General features: G+C 38.1%; 1 protein-coding gene across 6 annotated transcripts in view; it reads left to right on the top strand.

The window, feature by feature from the left end:
- The window catches only part of ATXN7L1 (ataxin 7 like 1), a 110,595-nt gene that overhangs the window by 62,170 nt on the left and 27,939 nt on the right, over positions 1-20,486 (top strand). For 4 of the 6 annotated variants that reach the window (XM_030291717.4, XM_030291710.4, XM_012568889.5 and 1 more), the window contains one exon: positions 15,679-15,901. In XM_030291717.4, the coding sequence (XP_030147577.1) occupies positions 15,679-15,901 (223 nt within the window). Of the gene's footprint in view, positions 1-75; positions 219-9,381; positions 9,531-15,678; positions 15,902-20,486 lie in introns of those variants that run through there. The other 2 variants (XM_072919637.1, XM_030291723.4) reach the window with 2 other exon arrangements.

Genomic DNA, 20,486 nt, shown 5'->3' with positions numbered 1-20,486 from the left:
GGAGCCGAAGGACGGCTGCGGGAGCGGGCGGCGGCTCCGGGAGGGGGAGCTCGGGGCCCGCCGCTCTCCCCGCCCGGCGCTCCGCTCCCGGCAGCCTCCGGCCGCTGACGGCGCCTGCGGCCCGGCGGCCCCGCCGAAGGACGGCCCGAGCCCGGCGGGCGGAGCTGTCAGCGCGCCAGGGGAAGGGGCTCTGGTGGGCTTAGAGCGGCGGGCTGACCGTGAGTGAGGGGCGCTGCAGATCCTGCCTTGCTTTGTTGCTGCTGTGCTCGAGCGGCGTAAGGAACCTGCTGTAGGAGCCGCACGAGGCTGTAGGACACAGCGGTTGCTGGAGAAAAACATCCACAGCCTTACATACCTGCGCGGTGCGGAGGGAGGTGACACGTGTTGAGGGGCTGCCGGGGACACCTGCGGTGTCCGAGGTAGCTGAGGTGTTCAGGGTGCCAGGGTGGCATCAGCTCCCGCCCCGCTGCGCTCCGGGAGGTGCTCCCGGGCTGAGCCTTGTGCAGGATGCCCGAGCGCAGCCCTGGCCTGCGTGACTCACTGTGGCAATGCCTCCTGTGGACCGAACACCTTTTAAAACCGGCCTAATGGTTCACGGTCATGTAAGTGAGCAAATCAGGTCTAGATATATGAAGGAGAGGAGAGAATAGCAGTTTGTTACTTTAGCAAAGAAGGAGAAAATAGATTTAATTATGAGTATTTTAGACTCAGAACAGGAAGTGCCAATACTGAAACTTCATGCATAACCAGAACTTTGACCCTTGGTTATCTGTACTGTGATTATTTTTACTTTTTTTCCCAACTATATCAGCATGCTGTTGTGCAGATATGATAGTTCATGTTGCTTACAGTCTTGGAATCTAATATAGTCTGTGATTTTTATTTTTATCTGCACAAATCTACACAAATTATTGCAAAGATTTTTAGCTTGAGAGCAGACACTAAGCTCCATTTGCTGCAGCCTCAGAAAGATTAAAGAGAAATGCATGCAGTAACTTCAAACATAGCAAGACCCATATTTTCAAGAAGTCATCTTGATTTCTTCCTTAAGTGTGTGTTTGTATGTTCTCTGTTTTGTTTTGCCATTTTTTGGGTACATTTCACATGTGACAATGTGGTTAAAAATAATGCAAACTATGATTACATTGGTAATTGGTAGTATTTTAGAAATATATAACTCACTGAGAGGTTTTTTTTTTATTTGGTTAATAACATGATAATGCTACCAAAGTAGTTTAAACAAAATATGCCAGTGTGAAACTGCTGACTCTTGAATTGGCAGCTGTCAACTTTTTAATGCTATGTTTTATGTGTATTCCGTAGAGCTTTTTAAATGAAGAACAAGGCAGTTGCTGAGTGTTTGCTTTTGGAAGCCTCGATATGGCTCTAGATGTCTAAGCTCAATTTAAATTATTTCATTTGAAAAAATTAAATTTCATTTAAAACTTTAATGATACTGAATTATTCTTTAAATATATCTGATTTCTGTCAGTGTGCAGTTCTTGGAAAGAGAGGGATTACCTGCAAGCTTTAAGGGCTGAATAGTATCAGGTTTAATGCTGGCATTACCGCATTACCTCTGCTATGCTGCAGTATGAATTACAGCTGGATTACTTGCTGTGTGCATGGATTACAGTCTCCCTCTATTTGTTTTAATGAACTTAAAAGGAGAAAAACAATGTTCTATATCTCTGTTACATTTTTCTAAATGGTTATGACTGTTAAGTGACACTAGAAAACTTCATTCGACTATTCAGGGGAAAAAACAAAACCTACTTGTTTACTTGAAAACAGCATTATCTGATAGAGGTCTGTCTAAGTCTGTGAAATACTATGGCTGTTAAATGAGCTCTGATTTCTGTAAAGTGAGAAATATCCTGAGGTATCTAACCAGTGTTGCTTTATATTTAATTAAAATACAAAACCAGCATAGAATGGTTTATTTAAAACTCACTATGTACCAGATTTTGACAGGTAATTATAAAGAGGAAGACAGAAGTCCTACAAAAGTAGTCCATGTAACTCTAATGTTTAATAATTCTACAGTTAGCCAGGAAGGGGTGGGAGAGTATGTAATAATTGCAACTCCTAAACTGACATAAAATTACTAACAAGAGAGAGTTTCCAGATAAAGGATGAATCAAGATTGCTTGTGAAAGAGGGCTCAGCAGGCCTTTTTCAGTATATTGACTCTATGAGGCTACATCTGGAGACAACAATACACACTGTACTTGCAGGGCAAGAGCAGTCTATTCTAGGAAGCAAATGCTAAAAGACTCAAGGTTGTGTTATACAATGTGCCCTGTCTCCATCTATACACTGTAATTCAACCATGGATTAATACCAGATTGAAGCCAAAGGTGTGCCAGGAATGTTTTGAAAGGGAAGGAGAGCAGAAAAAGAAATTGCGTCTCTCTTTGATTCATGGTATGACTGCAGCTGTAACATGCAATGGCTGGTGTCAGCTGCCACACTTTGCTCTGGAGCCTTCAGGCCATGAAAGTTCACTGTCCTTTTGTAAGTGCCACTCTGATGTTCTCTGAAAGTGTTTCATAGTCTGTTGCTAATAAAGTTCTTGGCTATAATTGATATCTTGTAGTGGGAGGAGCAGTAAGGGAGCAGAAAGTTTATGTAAGTGTGGTTTGCATGTATGTGCTTGACAGATATGCAGCTGATTAGCTGGAAGTTACAGGCTGACATTTACTGTGGCAGTAGCCCCCAATACTTTGGTATCTTTCCAAAACTTTGAGCAGGGCAGTGAGTTTTTTCAGTGAATGAGTGAGTTAGTGCAGTGGTTTTGTTTTTATGGTCTTCCCTAGTTTGATGAGGCTAAGAGGCAGAGGGAAGCCTTGACCTAATCTTGTTACAGTAAACAAGAGGTAAAGACTTCTAAACCTTCTGTTGATGTGATTGTTGAATGTTTAACAGTCTTTTGTTCCCAGTTGTTTACAGCAATTGAGTCTTTTCCCTTGTAGTGCTTGTGCTGCTGTACTCATTAGTGTGTATTCCAAGACGAATACCATACATGAGATTTGCAAATACTGTACAGCAGAAGATCTGTTCTCTGGTTTTGTTTGCTGAATGTTACACCTTCCAAAATATGTTAGTCCCTAATACTGAGAATATACCTCATGTCCTTAGGTAAAACAGCAAAGACAGGCAGGAGACCTTTTGTAATTGTCACTATCACTTTTTATGCAGTAAGCATTTAGGGATCTGAAATGAGAGGAGAAATAACAACAAATAAAACTGCCAGAGTTCTCTTATAAGTAATATCTATCATAGTGAATGTGCTTTTGAACTGTTTTTTCCCTTGAATTATTTTTTTTCAGACCTTAAGCAACTTAGAAAGTCAAGGAATTTGGGACTAGGGAGGAAGAAAGGAAGGAGGGTAATAAGGTTGTAGATTTAGGACCTGCAGATTTCCTCAAGTGTTACAATGATTTTCTGATGGGATAGATAACCCTCTTCTTCTATCTCATCCTGCGCTCAGTGATCCTCTGTTTCTAGCTATCATTTGAAACTACTTGAGCAGTTCAGTGTAAGTAAACCTTTTTCTCTTAGTACTTAGATACAGTAGGCAAATCCCAGGGATGATAGCTCAGGCATGGTTAGTTTTGGTTCACTTGTTAGCCATTGCTGGTTAAATCTGCTGTACTGTCTAGCTAACAATTGTCAGACTCAGCAAAAAGCTTTAGAAAAGACTTGCTCTGTGATCCATTTGCCAAATACAGAGTTTAGTTCCTCCTCTGTAATCAAGCTGGAATCAGTTGATTATAGCTGAGATTTATCATGCCAGTATCCTGCTTGTTGTCCTTTCCCTGTCTCTTTGGTTAAGTGACTCCCATTGCTGGAAAAAACCAAATTTAATCGCAAATTCTTCCAATTTAGAAGTACATTTGTTACCGCTAAACAGTAGAATTTCTTTTAACTATAGAACATGAATTTGCTGAGAAGGGACAACTTCCAGAAGATTGTAGTCTCTTCTGGAGTTTGCTGTCTCCTGACAGATGGAGAAAGGTTTCAGTCCTTGAGCAAGAACACAGATAGTCTGATTCAGAGGAAACAATTGCTAGGTAAGAAATGTCATGTTGGATTTTTTTCCATTTCCTTCCCTTTTTTAAATCTACCTTTGTATTTCACTGTCAATTACATTTTTGGCATTGTGGCCAGGAAACCAGCTTCAAGCTGGGTTGATATTGCTGTGGGTCTGTTTTTCTTGAAGTTAGAAAAGTACTTGTTTTTATTTTTCCCTCATTTAGAATATCTGGTTTAAATTACTTCACTTTAAATTGTAATCTCAAGGGACCTCATGGCTCAGTCCCTCTGCACAGAGGTCACCCCAGCTGCATTTGAGGTGCCTGCTGTTTGCCATGCTGGCTGGTGCCTGGCTCCTGCCTTGTCACAAGGATCTGGTGCTTGTCTGCACCCAGCTCCGTGCCAGAGGCCGCAGCCCTGACACAGAGTGCAGGAATACACACAGCCAGCTCGGGCTTGACACTGCCTGAGTTCATAAAACTTCTTGGGACCCAGAGCATGGGGGTAGCATTGCCAGGTGATGGCTTTGTCTGAAGTCTTCTCTTGCCTTTGGAAGTGCTGTACAGACACAACCGAAGTGACTCACTTTAGATTGAAAAAGTGACTTCAGTCTTATGCCGAAAAGAAGATGCTGTGTAATTTTTAAACCTACAATGTCCCTAGAAGTGTAGGGACATTTGCACCCAGCTGCACCTCTGCTAATGAGCCCAGCTGGAGCTGATTTGTTTCTGCATCTCTGGTACAGATAATCTGCCCATGGATAATTGAGTGTTGACTCTATAAATAACCCACTTTGAAATCCTTGCCTTAAAATTGTTTTCTCTTCTTCCTGTTAGCTTCCAAGCTTACTGTCTGTAGTCATTTCTTGGCTGACCAAGGGTTACTCTCATGTCTTGGCAAACATGTCCTATTCATATCTTCCCACCTGAAGTGAAATGTTACACCAAGCATGGTGAAACCAGGTTCTTGCACTATACAAAGCCAGCTAAGTCCTAGTAGGAAATAATCATCCTAATGTTTTACATATGCTCCAATTGACTCTTGTGGTTTAAACTAAAAATGACTGATGCACATGAAACATTTGATACCTTGGAAAGATACTTATTGCATGCTTCTTCTCAGAGACATCCTTTTACATATATAATAGTTAAATGTCTTCAGGTAAAACTGATTCATTTGTATGGACTTGCTTCAAGTTGGACTTCTAATCATCTTGGTTTGTTTGCTTACCGTCAGTGTTAAAACTCAGAAGAATTGTTCTGAGTTGATCTATGCCTTGCTTTAATGATACTGTTTTTCTGTTAGCTTATAGAAGTAGTTATAGAAAGTAATTAGAATGCCTCTTATGAAAAATATCCTGTGTCTTCAGCTGGTGAGCACCTACACTTCTTTTTTTTCCAAAAGATTTTTCTAAAATATGGTACATGTGTGCTTCTGAGCAGATCCATGGGAAGTTAGAGCCATCTGACAGATTATTCAGGCCATTGGAAGTAGGAGAAGGGAAAACAGAATTGCACAGCTGTGCTTACAGCAGTTCATGCATCTTGGTAGATAGTTGTACTGGAAATCACCTGTCTCTTCTCCCTGTGTTACTCCTGCCACATTATTCTAAAACAGAGGCAACATCAGTGGATGAATAAACTTGGAATGCTTTAAATTAAGGTCTGCACTCTAATGGATTTGTGGTCTTGGAAAATGCCTTTCTTCACATAGCATCTGAAACACTGACCATACTTCAACAAACTTAGGAAAACTCAATTTGAAAAAAACGGACCAAATACCTATCTGAGAAAAAATCTTATCTCTCTCTCTCTCTGTATATATATATATGTAGGTATAGCAGACATGAAAAACTCTTATAGCAAGCAATGAAGGGAAAATTGTTAAATTATGAATGGAGAAATAGTTTATCCAAAAGGAGTAATTTGTAGTATGAGAAGTTCGTTGCAGTGATGAATGTTCAAGAGGTGCATGAAGAGACAGAATATGAAGTAGTTGTCACTTGGACTCTCAGAGGTTAGCTTGCTTTTACTTCATTCATGTGCAGTTAGGTCTGAGTTTCTTTAGTTCACGCAGTTAGAAGTCATAAATGATGCAAGTTAAAGTAAAAACTAACTTTAGAATTAAGAAGCTGTATGTAAATGTAATTTTTAAAGGGAGAGGAACGGATTAAAAATGCCCTACAAACCCACTTTTGTATTTTTTTCAGTGTTGTTTCTTGAGTTTTTTTCTGTAGAAGTTTCTTGTTTGTAAGAGCTATTGTATGTATGTAATTAGGGAAACATAAACAAGTGACCTCTTTAGGAATTGTTTTTCCACATTCATTTTGGAGGCCGTGTATTAAGGGGTTATCACTTGTGGTTATTCATGCAGTATTCTAAATAATAGATTTTCTTACCTCTGGCAAATAACGTGCTTGAAAGATGAGTGAACTGATTTATGTAAAATGTCTGGAATGAGGAAATACTCTGAACTGACAGTTATGCTGCTTTTGTAGCAGGTTTTGATAAAGCCAATTGAAACCTAAATGTAAGCTCATTGAATTTTCAAAACAAAACAAGTGTTCATAGCTGGGCAGATCTGTATAGTTACCTGAATTTTGAAATTATGTCAGAAAATTCGAAGGGAATTAGTTTGATGCCTTGAAATACCCATGAGGAGTGGCAAACACAGAAAACCAAGTAAAAAAAAATAATGTGTAGATTTTAACTTGGATTTCCTAAAATATTATAATTACTGTAATAATGCTACTAGTAATACAAATAATAATAATAGCAATAAACATTATGTGATTGTATTTTTTGTCTGAGAAGTCTTAACTCTTTGCTGATTTGGTTCAAAAATCTAAAGTTTCAGCAGTCTTGTGAAAATCAGCAACTGAGAGGAGATAGCTAAAATAATGTGGCCCAGAGAGCAGTGTTCCATGTGGTAGTAGCACATTTGAAGCTTGTACTGACAGCTGGCACATGTCAACCTGCAGACCAAACAGAGCTTATTCCTTGGGGAGAGGGACACAGACTCTGGCTACAGGATGAAATTATGAGGCTGCTGGGGGACAAAGAAGCTCAGGGTAACAGAGATTGAGCAATTTACCATTCAAACCTGCACAGTTTTAGAAAAAAAAAATTCCATTATTTCTGTGCTTAAAAACCAGCTTTTTAAGAAATATATTGATTCACCAAGTGCTAGGTTTGGATCCCAAGTAACAGAAAAAGCCAGAAGGTTTAAACAACAGCTTATATGCAAGTCCTGCAATGATGTTATTTTGGGCTAATTTCAGTGAAGTTACTGTTTCTCTAGAAGTTATTGGTACTGAATGATAAAATGAGATAATGATACGTGATCTTGATATTATATAAAATCTGGTGTCAAGTTTTTCAAAGAGCCAGGTAAAGAATATGTCACCTAAAAATAATAACCTGTTTTCTTGGAGTCATAGCAGAGCATTGTTTTTTTCCAAACCACTTCTGTATCCCATCTCCCTCTGCAATGGCTTATCTTTTCTTAATAATAAAAAGGAATGGCATTATATATTTTTGGATTAAGTAAAATGTTGAAGAAATATTAAACATTTCTGGTTTATGATAGATAAGGGGAAACATTTAATTCATTCTTAAAGCAATAATATACATAAATTACTTTATTTTGTTATTGTTATGTAAAAATAGTTAAAGAGGGAAATAGAGATACAGTGAAATATTTTACCTCATAATTATGAAAAAATGTGTCATTAGATGACCACGAATGTGAAAGATCTGCCTGAGGGAACAGGTCTATTATATGGTACAAAGCATGAGAGGATGACAATACTAAATTTTTCTCTATTTTGCAACAATCTGAAGTGTAATTATTTGTCAGGTGTTTGAATAAATGAATAGGTGATTTGTTTATAAATTTGTACATTTAGCCAAATAAAAATTTTCTGTTCACATATAAAATCACCCACAAAATTCTGATTTGTTTGCAGTATTTACCTTTGAGAGTACTGTGGCTTGACTGCTAGAAATATTTTAGCATTTCACCTGATGTGTCTGTCCTAAGTTTAGGGCTGATAATGTGTTTCCATCCTCCTAGTACAAAAACAGTGGGAATGTGGGTCAGCAGGTAGTAAGATACCAGTGCAAAAGGATGGTGAGGGCTGTCCCTGTGGTACTGGACACAAGGTTTGAGGTGGTATTTAGCTCAGACTCTTGTTTCATGTTGGACTTACCTGAGCATCTCCTCCAGCAGAATGTGAAATTTCTGTGCATAAGCTTTCCTTGCTTTCTTTGGAAGGTTGTCACTCATAAATGTGTGTACCCAAGATTCGCTTGCTCCATTGCTTCTTTTTTGCCTGGGGATTTTTGGCCTTGCTGAGCTGAGAAATAGAGAGTTGAAAATTGACATTTTTTCTGCAGTAGCAATGTGTCAGGTGGCAAATGCTGGTTACAGGTGTAGAATTGTGTCATTACAGGAGTGATGAATTCCTACTTAAGTCTTCAATTCCTTCTTAAATCAAGTTAATACCCTAAATCATTAATATCTCCTTTTATAGCTGTAGAAACAGGCCTTGACACTACATTAAATCTAGGTCTTCCTGCTCAATGGAGTGAAGACTGACATTGTCACCAGGGCAGGGTATTCACACTTCTATTGTTCTCCTGTCTGTCTGATACTTCAGTGCTGCCTTGGAGCTTCATAGTTATATCTCAGAATCCTTATTAAATAAGTAGGCAAGTACCCAGAAGCTTCAGTTTACATTTAGGATAATTGATTGCACTAATTGAAGCATATTTTGGAGTTCCATTTGACCCTTCTTTCTTTTCATGCTTTTTACTCATGAGGAATAATAGTGTCCTGGGAAGTGCTGTGTATGGCTCTTTATGGAATTTTGCCATTTTTAAGATAGTTGACCACATAAATGTAAAATAGTGATAGTCTAGATATTATTTCTCATGTGTTTTATAATTACCTTAACAAATGCCAGGTTATCCCATGGATAAAAGAATTTCCAGGAAAACATCAGGTTCATCCTACTGTGTTGTACACAAACACTCTTTCCTGGATTAAGGAAGTTTAAATTCAGTGTCCTCTTCTAAATATACACTTGTAGGTTTTGCTGCTTTTAATTTTGCACTTTGGTTCATTTCTGCAGTTACTTGAGTTGTATCAACAATTATTTTTAAAAAAAGCGAAAAAGAAAAAAAAAAAACCCTGCAGCCTTTTCAGCTCGTGTTGTTCTTGGCACAGGTTCAGTTCTGGTGTCCAACTGGTAGGACCAAAACTTGGTGCTTAACAAGTGCCTGTAGTCAAAACAGTTGGTGTGTGCGAGCACAGATCTGGTATTTGCTGCGGCAGGTCATCTGCCGGATTTTCCCCCGTGTGCAGAATACCTAAACACGTTGCTGTGTTTCTCTGACGGCATCTGTGGCAGTGTGAATCGCTTCACGTTCCAAAAGTACATGTTTACAGTCGTCGTAGAATCAGATTAAGTTGGCAGCCTGCTCCTCTCTGTAAGTGGCTCAGTTTACATTTCTTCTTCTAGCAGGATGTTTTGCATAATTTTGCTGATCCTACTCACTTGTAGACTTTGTGAAATGGAGAATCGTTTTAGTGGGTTTCTGTCAGAAAGCGGAGCTTGTGTTTATTGTAAATAAACACCAGCAGAAGGGTGGTTATTTTAGCACTTGATAATTTCCCAGTTATGTCATTTGACCTGGAATGAAGCTTGTGATTGTTGAGCAGTGTTTTATGCAGCAGATCAGTTCGGGGGTTGAAGCTGGCAGTTTATTTCCTTTGTCAGTTTACAAGAAGTATCAAAATGAAACCGACTGTGCTATTTCCTTTCCAGTGCGCAGTGCAAGAAGGGTGGAACGGTTTGCGGATATTATTTCCAAACTTTTTCAGCTGGACTTGGAATAGTGTTTTGTCAAAAAAGCTGGTAAAGTTATCCTTCAGTCTTGCAACATTATACTGTAGTTTGCTAATATCAAATACAATTTTATTTTTGTTTAACCTCACGTACCGGGTTTTGCTAGTGTTTTTTCAGACTGTGGCTGCAAAATGAAAGTGCTTACAAGGTGTTTATGAATTCTTGTTATGAACCAGCTGCCAGTTCCTGCAAGATGACACATTTCTGCAAGAGTCTATGTTGTTCATTTTCTGGTTGCTGGCTGTTGCTTTTCGGGCATGTGTGGGTTTTTTCCTGTTTTGGTTTTATTAGGATTAATGCCAAGTACATTTGCAAACTTTGAACTGGGATCAGTACAAGGTGGTAGGTTTCATTTACCCTTTATTGAAATTGTAAGTATGCATTGCTCAACTTTGCACTGTGAAAGGCTGTGTAACAAAGCACCTGAGAATATACTGTAAATAGAAAAACTGTAATTTGTGCTTAGGTGATGTATAAGTTACCATGAGTAACATCTTCATCAACAAGACTATGAGATACTAAATTTCATTACCATCTGCTTAAATATTGTAAATGGGGAGTAACAGTATTCATATTGTGTTCAGGACTGTTGGATCAGTTACTTAACACTATTCCAAGTAAAAGGACTATAAACTCAAGTGTTGTGATGAATACAAGCTTAAAAAGTTTTATTACCTATTAATGTTTACTAGCAGTAAATAACTTTCTTACCTTTCTGAGTTTTAGCAATTAAATTTTGTTAATTTTTACCAAGCTATAATCCGTAACACTGGGTCTTTGAGTTATTCGTGGGTCAACCCAAAATTGACTTTTACTTTAGGCCTCATGTGCACAGGAAGTCAGATCATGCTAAACAAGGGTAATGTTTCAAAATTACTCATGCTGACAAAGTTTTAGTGTCTGTCTTTTGACAACATGAAGGAGATTTTTTTTCCTGTTTTGTTTCGAGTATCTGAGAAAAAAAGCACTGAAAGATGAAAGACCTATCTTTAAATTATATCCTTACATTTATCCTCCATGATTGTCTGTCATATTGATGGAGAAGGCACTAACGGGGCAAAAACTTTTCACTTGAATTGATCAGTTTTGAGTAGCACATGTTGGGTGAGAATGTGGATGCAGGTGGGACATACTAAGAAATGGATTTTTGTTTCTAGTCCAGATAAGAGCTAATTTTCAGTTTCAGGATTGCATAGAGATGTTTTTTGATAGGAAACTGCAATGTTTGACATATTTTACTGGCATCATTTTTGCTGTAGTGTCATTGTAAGGTTTACTGTGAGCTAAGTGGGTGCTTGATCTTGTGTATGAGTCAAGGCAAAAATTTCAAAAGAGACTTTCTACTCAGAATGTGGTTTTTACCTCATTTTCCCACATGCTGTGCTTGTGGCTCTGGAGCTCATGTTGCCCCTCTATTGCTTTTCTCTTTTTGCTTATGATTAGAAGATGTGGTGTTTCCTGCAAAACAGCTGCCAGTATTCCCTGGTGACCCATCAGAGAGGATCCAGTGGAATTACAGATTTAAAGGCAGACCTAGAGGACTTTGGCAGCTGCAGCAGAGATTTGGGGAAAAGCAGGGCGTTGCATTGTGCAGGAGGCAGGAAGGAGGATTAAAAACGGAGTATAAGGGCATAGGAGAGGAGCTCTGGAGATTCAGGGACTGTTAGGTCTCCAACAACATAAGGACTTCACATCTACAAACAATTCATATTTGGCTGAGAAAGTTGGACTTTATCCATGTTTCCATAGGACATGGAGAATCTCCTGGAATAGTTGAAGATCATTTGCAATGCTACTGATGCAGACTTTGCAACACGCCTTAGAACTGTAAGGAGCCCAAGCTTTCGGACACTCGCCACAGAATAGAAAAAGTAAAAGATATTGATCTGAAATTGATTCTATAGAAAGTGAGGTAATTCAGTGAGAGTGTTAAACTTTCCTCTGAGATTAATGCCATTAATACATTAGCTGTTTGACAGCAGAAGTCACATATTGCTTGTTGCATGCAGTGGCTGTGCTGAGACAGCTGAGAGGTTGCAAAAAGATTAATGTGGTAAAGAGGATTGTAACTTTGTGCTCCTGTGCTCTTGGATTTGGCAGCACCTGGTATTTAGAAACAACACATGTTGTTGTTATTTATGGGGAATGTATGCATTCATTTGGAAGTATTTAAATGAATAAAAAAAAAAATCTTTTAAACTGGAGCACATATTCATAGCATTTTTGAAAAGTGTAGAGAATTTCGTTTAGATTTAGGTTAGCATCTTATCAGTGATGATGACTGGTTTTCTAGTTGCTTTGCTGCATTTTATCATTTCTAGGAGCAAAAGCTTCCATTCTTTAGTTTCATCAATGTCCACTGGCTGTATCACTGGTGTATGTGGACAGGGACAGCCATGTCCACAGCTGTGTGAATACAAGTTCACCTGCTCTACTTGATCTAATCTCGCTACATATGAACTGCAAATGAGTGTAGAAAGTGTTACACAGATAACTGATTGTCTCCTGAATATGTTAGTATGTGAATATGTAATGTTATCACAACTATTTGATGTGCAAATGTCTTTTATTTGCACATTAATTCATTGCATAGGCTATATAATAGTAGATTTGGACATTATGTGTCATTCCTTCTATATATGTAAAATAGGAACGGATAAATTAGTAAAAAAATTTTTAAACAGATTTGATCATAAAATTCAATTTGATAGAGGAGGCCACCACCACCCTGGTTTTAGCAGTTGGTCTGACAGCTGATGGCCTTTTCTTTATCATATATTCCCATTATTTCTCTGAAACATATTACCAGTGTCTAAGGGTGATTGACTACCACATATATCGTAAGAAGTGAAGAATCGAAAGGCAACTTGATAGTTCTGGAGAAGGAATATGCACCAATATTTAGTTACCATTTATGCCCTCCCCATTGAGCTTTGTCTGAGAATTTGTCAAATATGGCCTATTGCAAGCATGCTTGCGCAGCTCAAATGGGAGTTTCTGCCCCTTTGGAGGGAATTACTCTTCCAGCTCTCCACTGTGCCATACCTGCAAGGTGTTCCTGCCATCTTCTGCTGACATTGAATCAACATTAACTTTTGTGAGGAACTGCGCAGATTTTACATGTCCAAGCAGGGTCTCAGAACACCTCTGGTTGTGTGGCACTGACTATTTACGTTCTTTCCCCTGCATGACTTTACAGAGTTCACAGTTTCTATTTCCATTCTAAGAAATTTGAAGAAAAGCTGGGTAATGCTGATGATGCTCAAATGTGTATTGGAGTCTGTCTAAAAGGTGGAAGACTTTCTATAGCCATGATTTGGGGGAAGAGGGGTGTTCGAGGAGGTAAAAGGAAATACTGATTATAGCAGTCAGTTCTGATCACAAGAATGACCACCAAACAGTATCTTGAATATTCATCTTTCCAGAAGATTAATTTTAATAGGAGTAATATATTTCATTTCCAAACATATCCATAGGGCTGATATTGATGACACAGTTTATGAGAAAGCTGTCAGGCTTAAGAAGACCAGTAGCTGTGTTGAAAATTGGACTAATTTATCCTAAGTTTATATAGTATGTGTTTGGAAAACATCTTTTCTCCCAGCTTGATTTTGTTGGTAGCATAGCATTTTCTTTTCATCAGTCCTCCAGTAATTAATGGGAAAGTTGCAATTTTTATTAGCCTATTTAACATTGATTAAATAGGTGCTGAGAAGATTGGTACATCTTGAAACAATAACTATTATTTAGTAAAAGAAATAGTTCATGAACGGAACTGTGCATTTCAGAATCAGATGTATAGCTTACACAGATGTTATCACAAATGTGAGGTGAAATGAAATTAATGTAAATCCACTGCATTGTAAGGCAGAGGCTACACGCTGAACTGTGTGGTGGGGTGAAAACTGGCAAATGATAGGGGATGTTATGGGAGTGAGGATAGACATTTTTGTATTTGAAAAAAAATTAAGACTGTTTTGCTCTTCAGTTGCAGGAGAACCTGGAGGAAATTCCAGCATTGGTAATTAAAGCTGTGAATGTGAAGATATGGAAATGCTTGATCTTAAATAAAAAATGTCTTTATTTAGTTATTTGAGATCTAATAGAAACATTTTGGAATATTTTTTTAAGCATTTCTCTTTGTTCTTGAGGTATTTGCGTATTGCAAGTTAATCATGGATGAATCCTTCTGCTACTGGCAAGTTTTTACTTGTGAGGATGCCAGACAAATTGTCATGTTTTGATTCTGTGTGGGAAAATTTTTCTTAGGTGTCCTTGAAATATCAAACTAGCAAGTGCAGGCTTGATGATGCAAATACAAAACCTTCCCATGTATTAGTAGGTCAGTGGTGCTTCCTTAACCTGCTCTTGGTTGACTGGGTGATGGTGGTCAAGCTCAAGGAATAGCTCCCACTTGGATTCTTTAAGTGCTGAAGGCTTTAGACAAGGAAAAATTGCTGCATGTTGAATGGGAAACTCCAGCTTGTCTGAAGTACTCGGCCTATGCTTATATTCCGCTTGCTACATTTGATTACTGTTGTGTTGTTTGTGGGGGGACCTTTCTGATCCCTTCTGTGCTCAGGCTCTTGGTGTTCGGGCACCAGCAGCCTGCAGTCAGTGCCAATGAGCCAGGCCCTGCTGACTGGAAAATTCCTCTTCCCCCAGCCCGTCTGTGCCACCCGCTGCTGCCTTTGGCTAGGGAGCAGTGGGGCTGGGGAAAGGGGCCAACAGGACTGTTCAAGATTTAGAGCACCCCTCAAAAATCTTACAGCAAGGATCAGCTCCTGTATCTTGTAATATTTTGTAGTTCTGCTGAAGTTCACAGCACAACCTGTTGTTTGCTGCACACTGATGCAGCTGGCTGGCCAAGCACTAGCACGTCTACCGTGGAGAAGGATATAATTAGTAAAGAATGGCCAAAACAGTATTTTTACTTAAAAATATGATGGATAGGACATCTGTATTTTAAAAAAATATTAATAATGACCCAAACAAAACAATTTCACCAAAGCCTTTCTTGGGCAGGATCAGCCAGGCCTTGCTTTTTTGCAGGGCTTGAGAGGCCTCTGATGTGAGCGTGAGCAGTGCTGACCTCCAGATGACACATTTGTTACTGAGACATAAACTTCCTGGTTTTTTTACACATGCCATTTGCTCTGTGTGGAAAAAACCCCAAACTTTTACCTTGAATGGTGCTTGGAGATAACCAAGTGAACCAGGCAGAGCCCGCCTCTCTGGAAGGGCCGGGAGCAGTAGACCTTTTGCTGCTTTTCAGTCTTCGTGTTGTTTTCCTTACAGTTTCTCATGAAAATTGAAACAAGATAGTCACAAAGTAAACTGCCCAATAACCAGGTTAGATGAATTCATCATGAACCATTTTAGGAGCAATCACATATCTGTCACAGATTATTTTACTGAGTTGTGTTAGCTGTTACATAGTCTCATTTCTTCTTGGCATGAAAGACTTCGGACACCAAATATAAATTTTCTGGTCGATTATTGCCCTTTATTTTACTATATTTTACATTTTTTTCAGAGCACTTTTTGAAGCTGATTTTGTCTAATTATCATTTGGCTTGATTACATTCACAACAATAATGAACTGGTGTTCTTCAGAGTGATGAAGATCATTGTAATGAGCACAGAGAAGAACAATTTCCTTTTTACCAACTTGTATTTTTAATTTTAGCCTATGACATGCTGTAAAATTTATTCCTTTTCTGTTACAGAACGAAGACACAGTTCAATGTGTAAACCTTCCCCTTCTCCAGCTTCTCCAGCCTGTAATTCCAGGACATCCCTAGTACAGATGAAACCGAAATCCTGTATCAGCGGCCATAACCCTGTCAGCAGCAACTCAAAGCCATTCAAAACGCCCAAAGACAATCTACTTACCTCCAGTAGCAAACAGCACACAGTCTTTCCTTCAAAAGTGTCACGGGATAAACCATGGTAAGTATCAAAATAATACCAAAGATGTTGGTGTTCAAAGTATCTCTATATATATAATCACAATCATTAAAAAACCCTGTATTCTCATTTTACCTAAGTTTACAGTTTAGGTCTCTATATTTCTAAGGGAGGAAACTGGGATATTTTTAAATGTAGAAAAAAATTATATATAGGAAGTGCAAGAAGGACTGGATTACTTTTTCAGTGTTCCATCAAATGTGTTTTTCTTAGATGCATATAGCAAGTGAGGTATTGACCCAGTTTGCTATCTTTAAGGTCCATCTTCCATACTGATGCTTTTCAACAGTTTAACAGGATCATTTTTGCAGAGTTCTTAATTTTGGCTTAACTGATGTTCATGAAAACTTACTGGTTATACTCAATTATCTTCAGTAGCAGCTGCTGTTGGAGTTCATTCTGTATTTTGATAATGTTCGATGCCTTATAAGATGACAAGAAAATTCCGGTTGCAAAAATCACTATTTTGGGAGTGTTTTGCATCATGTACTGTGATATATGTACACATACATCTTGAGACTGACTGACATGCCCATCCTCCCATGACTATGATGATAGAAGCAGAGTTGCAAAATATGTATGACAGCAGAACTGGGTCATTATTTTATCCCTTAAGAAACTGTTTTGTCTTCATTATCTACAGGAAAGATGCTTTGTGATTAGGCCATTAGGTTGGTGACTTGAGATCTGGGTTCAGTTCCTGGTTCTGTTATGCCTTGGTCTCTTCGGCTTCAGTTCTCCGTCTGTAAATTTGAGATAGTGAGACTTCCTTTTTCTTAAGATTTATCTACTTACTTTATAGATCCTTCCCTTTTATATGTAATACCTAGCATCTGAAGGTCATGATTTTAGGTAGAGTTTCTGGACACTACTTCCTTAAAACAGTAAATAATTTAATGGAAACCATTCACTCATGAGACAAAGAATAAGCTCAGATTATTTTAAAGGCATTGCTCACGTTGCTGCCTGAACCATGCACAAGCTGGCATGATTTCAAAGACAGCAGCTTCTGCCTAGCTGTAGAATTTACCTTGCCCTGGAAAAATATATTCTTCCTATAAATCTGGACCCACCATCTTTTTGAGCATAATGAGCATTGAGGGTAATTATGGTGTAATATTCTGAAAATAGGAAATCTGATTGGTTAGCCTTTACACTCACACATTAAATAGAATAACAGAATAGCCTCTGTCTCAGCTGTGTGTAAGTACCTCATTTACTACTTGAAACAAAATATTATTGACTGAATAGTGACTTTTTCTTCTGAATGTTGGAGGAGAATTTTGTACAAGAGGGGATTCTTTTATAAGTCTAATTAAAAGAAAATGAGAAAGAACTTCAAAGTATTAACACTATTGACTGTAAACCTATTTCTCATCATGTTACAGACAGCAACTTACATATGCACATTTCAGGCGACTCACTGAATCTATAAACAATATCTTCCGTTCTGGCAACAGCTGTCATTCTGGCAGTCAGCAAAAGCTGGAACGGAACGAAATAACTGAGCATTTCCACCAGTCCCTTTTCCCTTTATTGGGAACATCCTAAATATTTACTGATGATTATTAACAAGGTAGATTTAGCCATTTAAAAGTGTTGCACTGCTCTCTTGATTGTTTGTCAATGAATATGACAGTAGTTGTACCAAGAATTACGTCATTCTTGCAGCAGTGCTGGGAGATCATGCTGCAGTTTTGTTTTATTTTGGGGGAAAATTAGGCATATAGTAGTTAAAGATACTGTAATTACTGCATAGCAAATCACAAACAGTCTGAAGTGAAGATCAATGAAATTCTCTTGCAAAATATAGTGTTAAGTGTCTTAGATTACATGACTTGTCAAAGAATAAAATCTGTCTGCTAATCATCACAGTTTATAGAGAGTTGGCAGGTATTACGGAAGAAAGTGTTTGTTCCTATTCCATTAGAGGATTATAATATTTATTTAGAATACTAGAAAATACTCAGCAGATCTGATTTAAGGTGAAATTATTAATAAAATGTATTGTTTTTTAAAAGTCTCTTTTCCATTTAGCTGCTGCACAAGTCATAGAATTTCTTGCCTTAGCTTTTAGAAAGAAATACTGAATTGACACAGAAATATTTGTCTCAAAAATGCAAATAGGATCCATGGTGCATCCAATTCTGTTGTAGTTTGTCATCCTCAGGAGCTTCCAGGTCTTCAGTGCTTTTGTCTGTTCCATTATAATCTCATACCAGGCATTTATTTGAGCTAAGTTCTTCCAGACAGTTGTCAAATCAGTTTATTTCAGGAATTATATCACTTTAGTGATTGCTTTTCAGACCTGGAACAACCTTTGCTGGGTTTGCCTGATTCTTTTGTACTGCGTCTCCTTTAAATTTTACTTGTTGCAATCAGAATTTTGGAAGTGGCCTCTGCAACAGCATAGGCCAGTAGATCTGTTGCTGTGCCTGCACTCATGTAGATCCAACTTCTGTTGTTAAATTCGTTATAATTTTGGTTGAGGCTTCATCTTACTCATTAACCAAGTAGCTCTTTCTCTTGTTCATGTCCTGTGTTGTTCTAACAACACAGAGGTTCTAACCTCCAGAGGTTCAGGTTGTTCAGGTTCCATGGCTAATGCTTTAAAAATCATGATTGGAATGATCAGATAAAAGAGATCTGGAACTGTTTCATTTTTTAGCTGCTGTTTTAATACCTCCCTTCTTGTAGTTGGAATATAAAGTATTATTGTGAATACATCATCCAGAAATATCTGTCAGTTCTGATTTTTTCCCCCTGTATCTCTACCATCGTTGCTATTAATACAGCAGTGCTTAGAGATGGAGCAGAGCTGGAGCACCACTGCACTGTGTGCCAGATAAATGCAAGCATCATTTTATGCAGCTTGCAGTTAGGGTGGTAAGAGGTACAGCAGAAGGATAGAAACTGGGGAGGAAAGGGCAAAGAATTGATAGAAATAACAATAATAATGAACAAGTGATCATAATTAGTAAGCACAGCTCAGATGCTTACCCTTTATAAAAGGCATTCCTGCAGCCAGGAGCTCTCCTCCTCATTGCTGACCTTCCCAAAGGATGCTGCTTCACTTGATGTGCCCCAGCACAGTTTCTGGGTGCTGCCATGGTGGATTTAGGTGCTGTGATGCTACAGGGTGTTCATTTCCACCTATCCATGATCCTAAGCCAGCATAAAATTGGGGTAAAGTGTTTAAGTAAGCTAGTACTGAGAAACCAGCTGAAGTAGATCTCCTTGGCCTCCTTCCACAAAGTTTAGCCTGCCAGAAGTTCTGAAAATGAAAAAAATGAGATGGAAATGATGTGGTTTTCATCAACACAGAGAAAACTGACTCTTTCTGTAAACAGAAAAAGGATTACAAAGGTATACTGATGGGCAATCCTTTAAAATTGATAGTGTCACTTTTCAAAGTATTTTTTAATCATTTCATGGCCTTTATTTCCATAAGGAATTACAATTGTTCATACTGAGGCTGAGAAAGTGAAGATAGTCATGATTTAAGGATATTTTTAAGGATATTTGCTTCCTATTGCAGCATGGAAGCAAAACTCAGCAGGTTTAACTTGGACCATATAATCTAACATTAAATCACAAACATTTTGTACATTGTAGAGGCAATTGCAGCAATGTAGTTTAGAGCAAAGTTTTATGTTTTTAAATGTTTGTGAATTTCTTTTCTCACAAATTTGAAGAGTTGATTGAGTGGCTGAGCTTTTAGATGAATGTAATTACAAATGACAAAATCATAAACTGAGCAAAATTAAATAATAGGAAGGAGAAATAATTTTTAAAAGCCAAGAGAAAGGAAAACAGAAGTAAGAGGAGCTACAAGTATGAAAAGTGTTGTGACATGCTACAGTTATTTTTCTTTCATGCTGGAAGGGATCTACAATGATCATCTAGTCCAACTGCCCGACGAAGCATGAGAAAACAGAAGGAAAGGTTACCTTATTTGAAAAGAGAATCAGTTTCTAAAGCCTGTCATGACCATGCACTTTTTGTAGTCCTTATTTTTGAACCTTGGGTTCCTTTCTAATTCATCAACATTGGTATTGTGCCCCTGGTCAGTCACTAGAAGCCATATTCCAATATCAGTATAACCAGGGATGTGTGAAAACTATTTCTTACTTGCCATATCCCATTGTTGATATAAGCACAACAGTACAATAAAACCCCATATTGCTTATTCCTTGTGACCACTAAATATTTTTGTCACTGTTTTCCAGGATGTTGTTTCCCTGTATTTCACTGCAGAATGAACAGCTTGTTATTTAATATGTAACTTTACATTCATTTGTATTAAAATGTCTCTTTGAGTTAATGAACTTTACCAAACACTCCATACTGCTTTTTATCACTTTGTCTCTTCATTATTTAGTTCCCATCAATCCTGATTCCATCAGCACATGTTATCACCAATAATCTTATCTTTATTTCTCAAGTCCAATGAAGTTTTTGGTTATGTCAGATTTGGTAATGATGGCTAAAAATGTCCCTAGCAAAACACCCCTAATGAATCATAAATCTCAGAAAAACTAAATTTGAATTTCATATTGTTTAACAT

This window comes from Taeniopygia guttata, chromosome 1A (genome assembly GCF_048771995.1).
Source record: "Taeniopygia guttata chromosome 1A, bTaeGut7.mat, whole genome shotgun sequence".
NCBI lineage: Eukaryota > Metazoa > Chordata > Aves > Passeriformes > Estrildidae > Taeniopygia > Taeniopygia guttata.
Note: the sequence above shows the minus strand (reverse complement) of the source record. Positions and strands in the feature narration are given on the sequence as shown.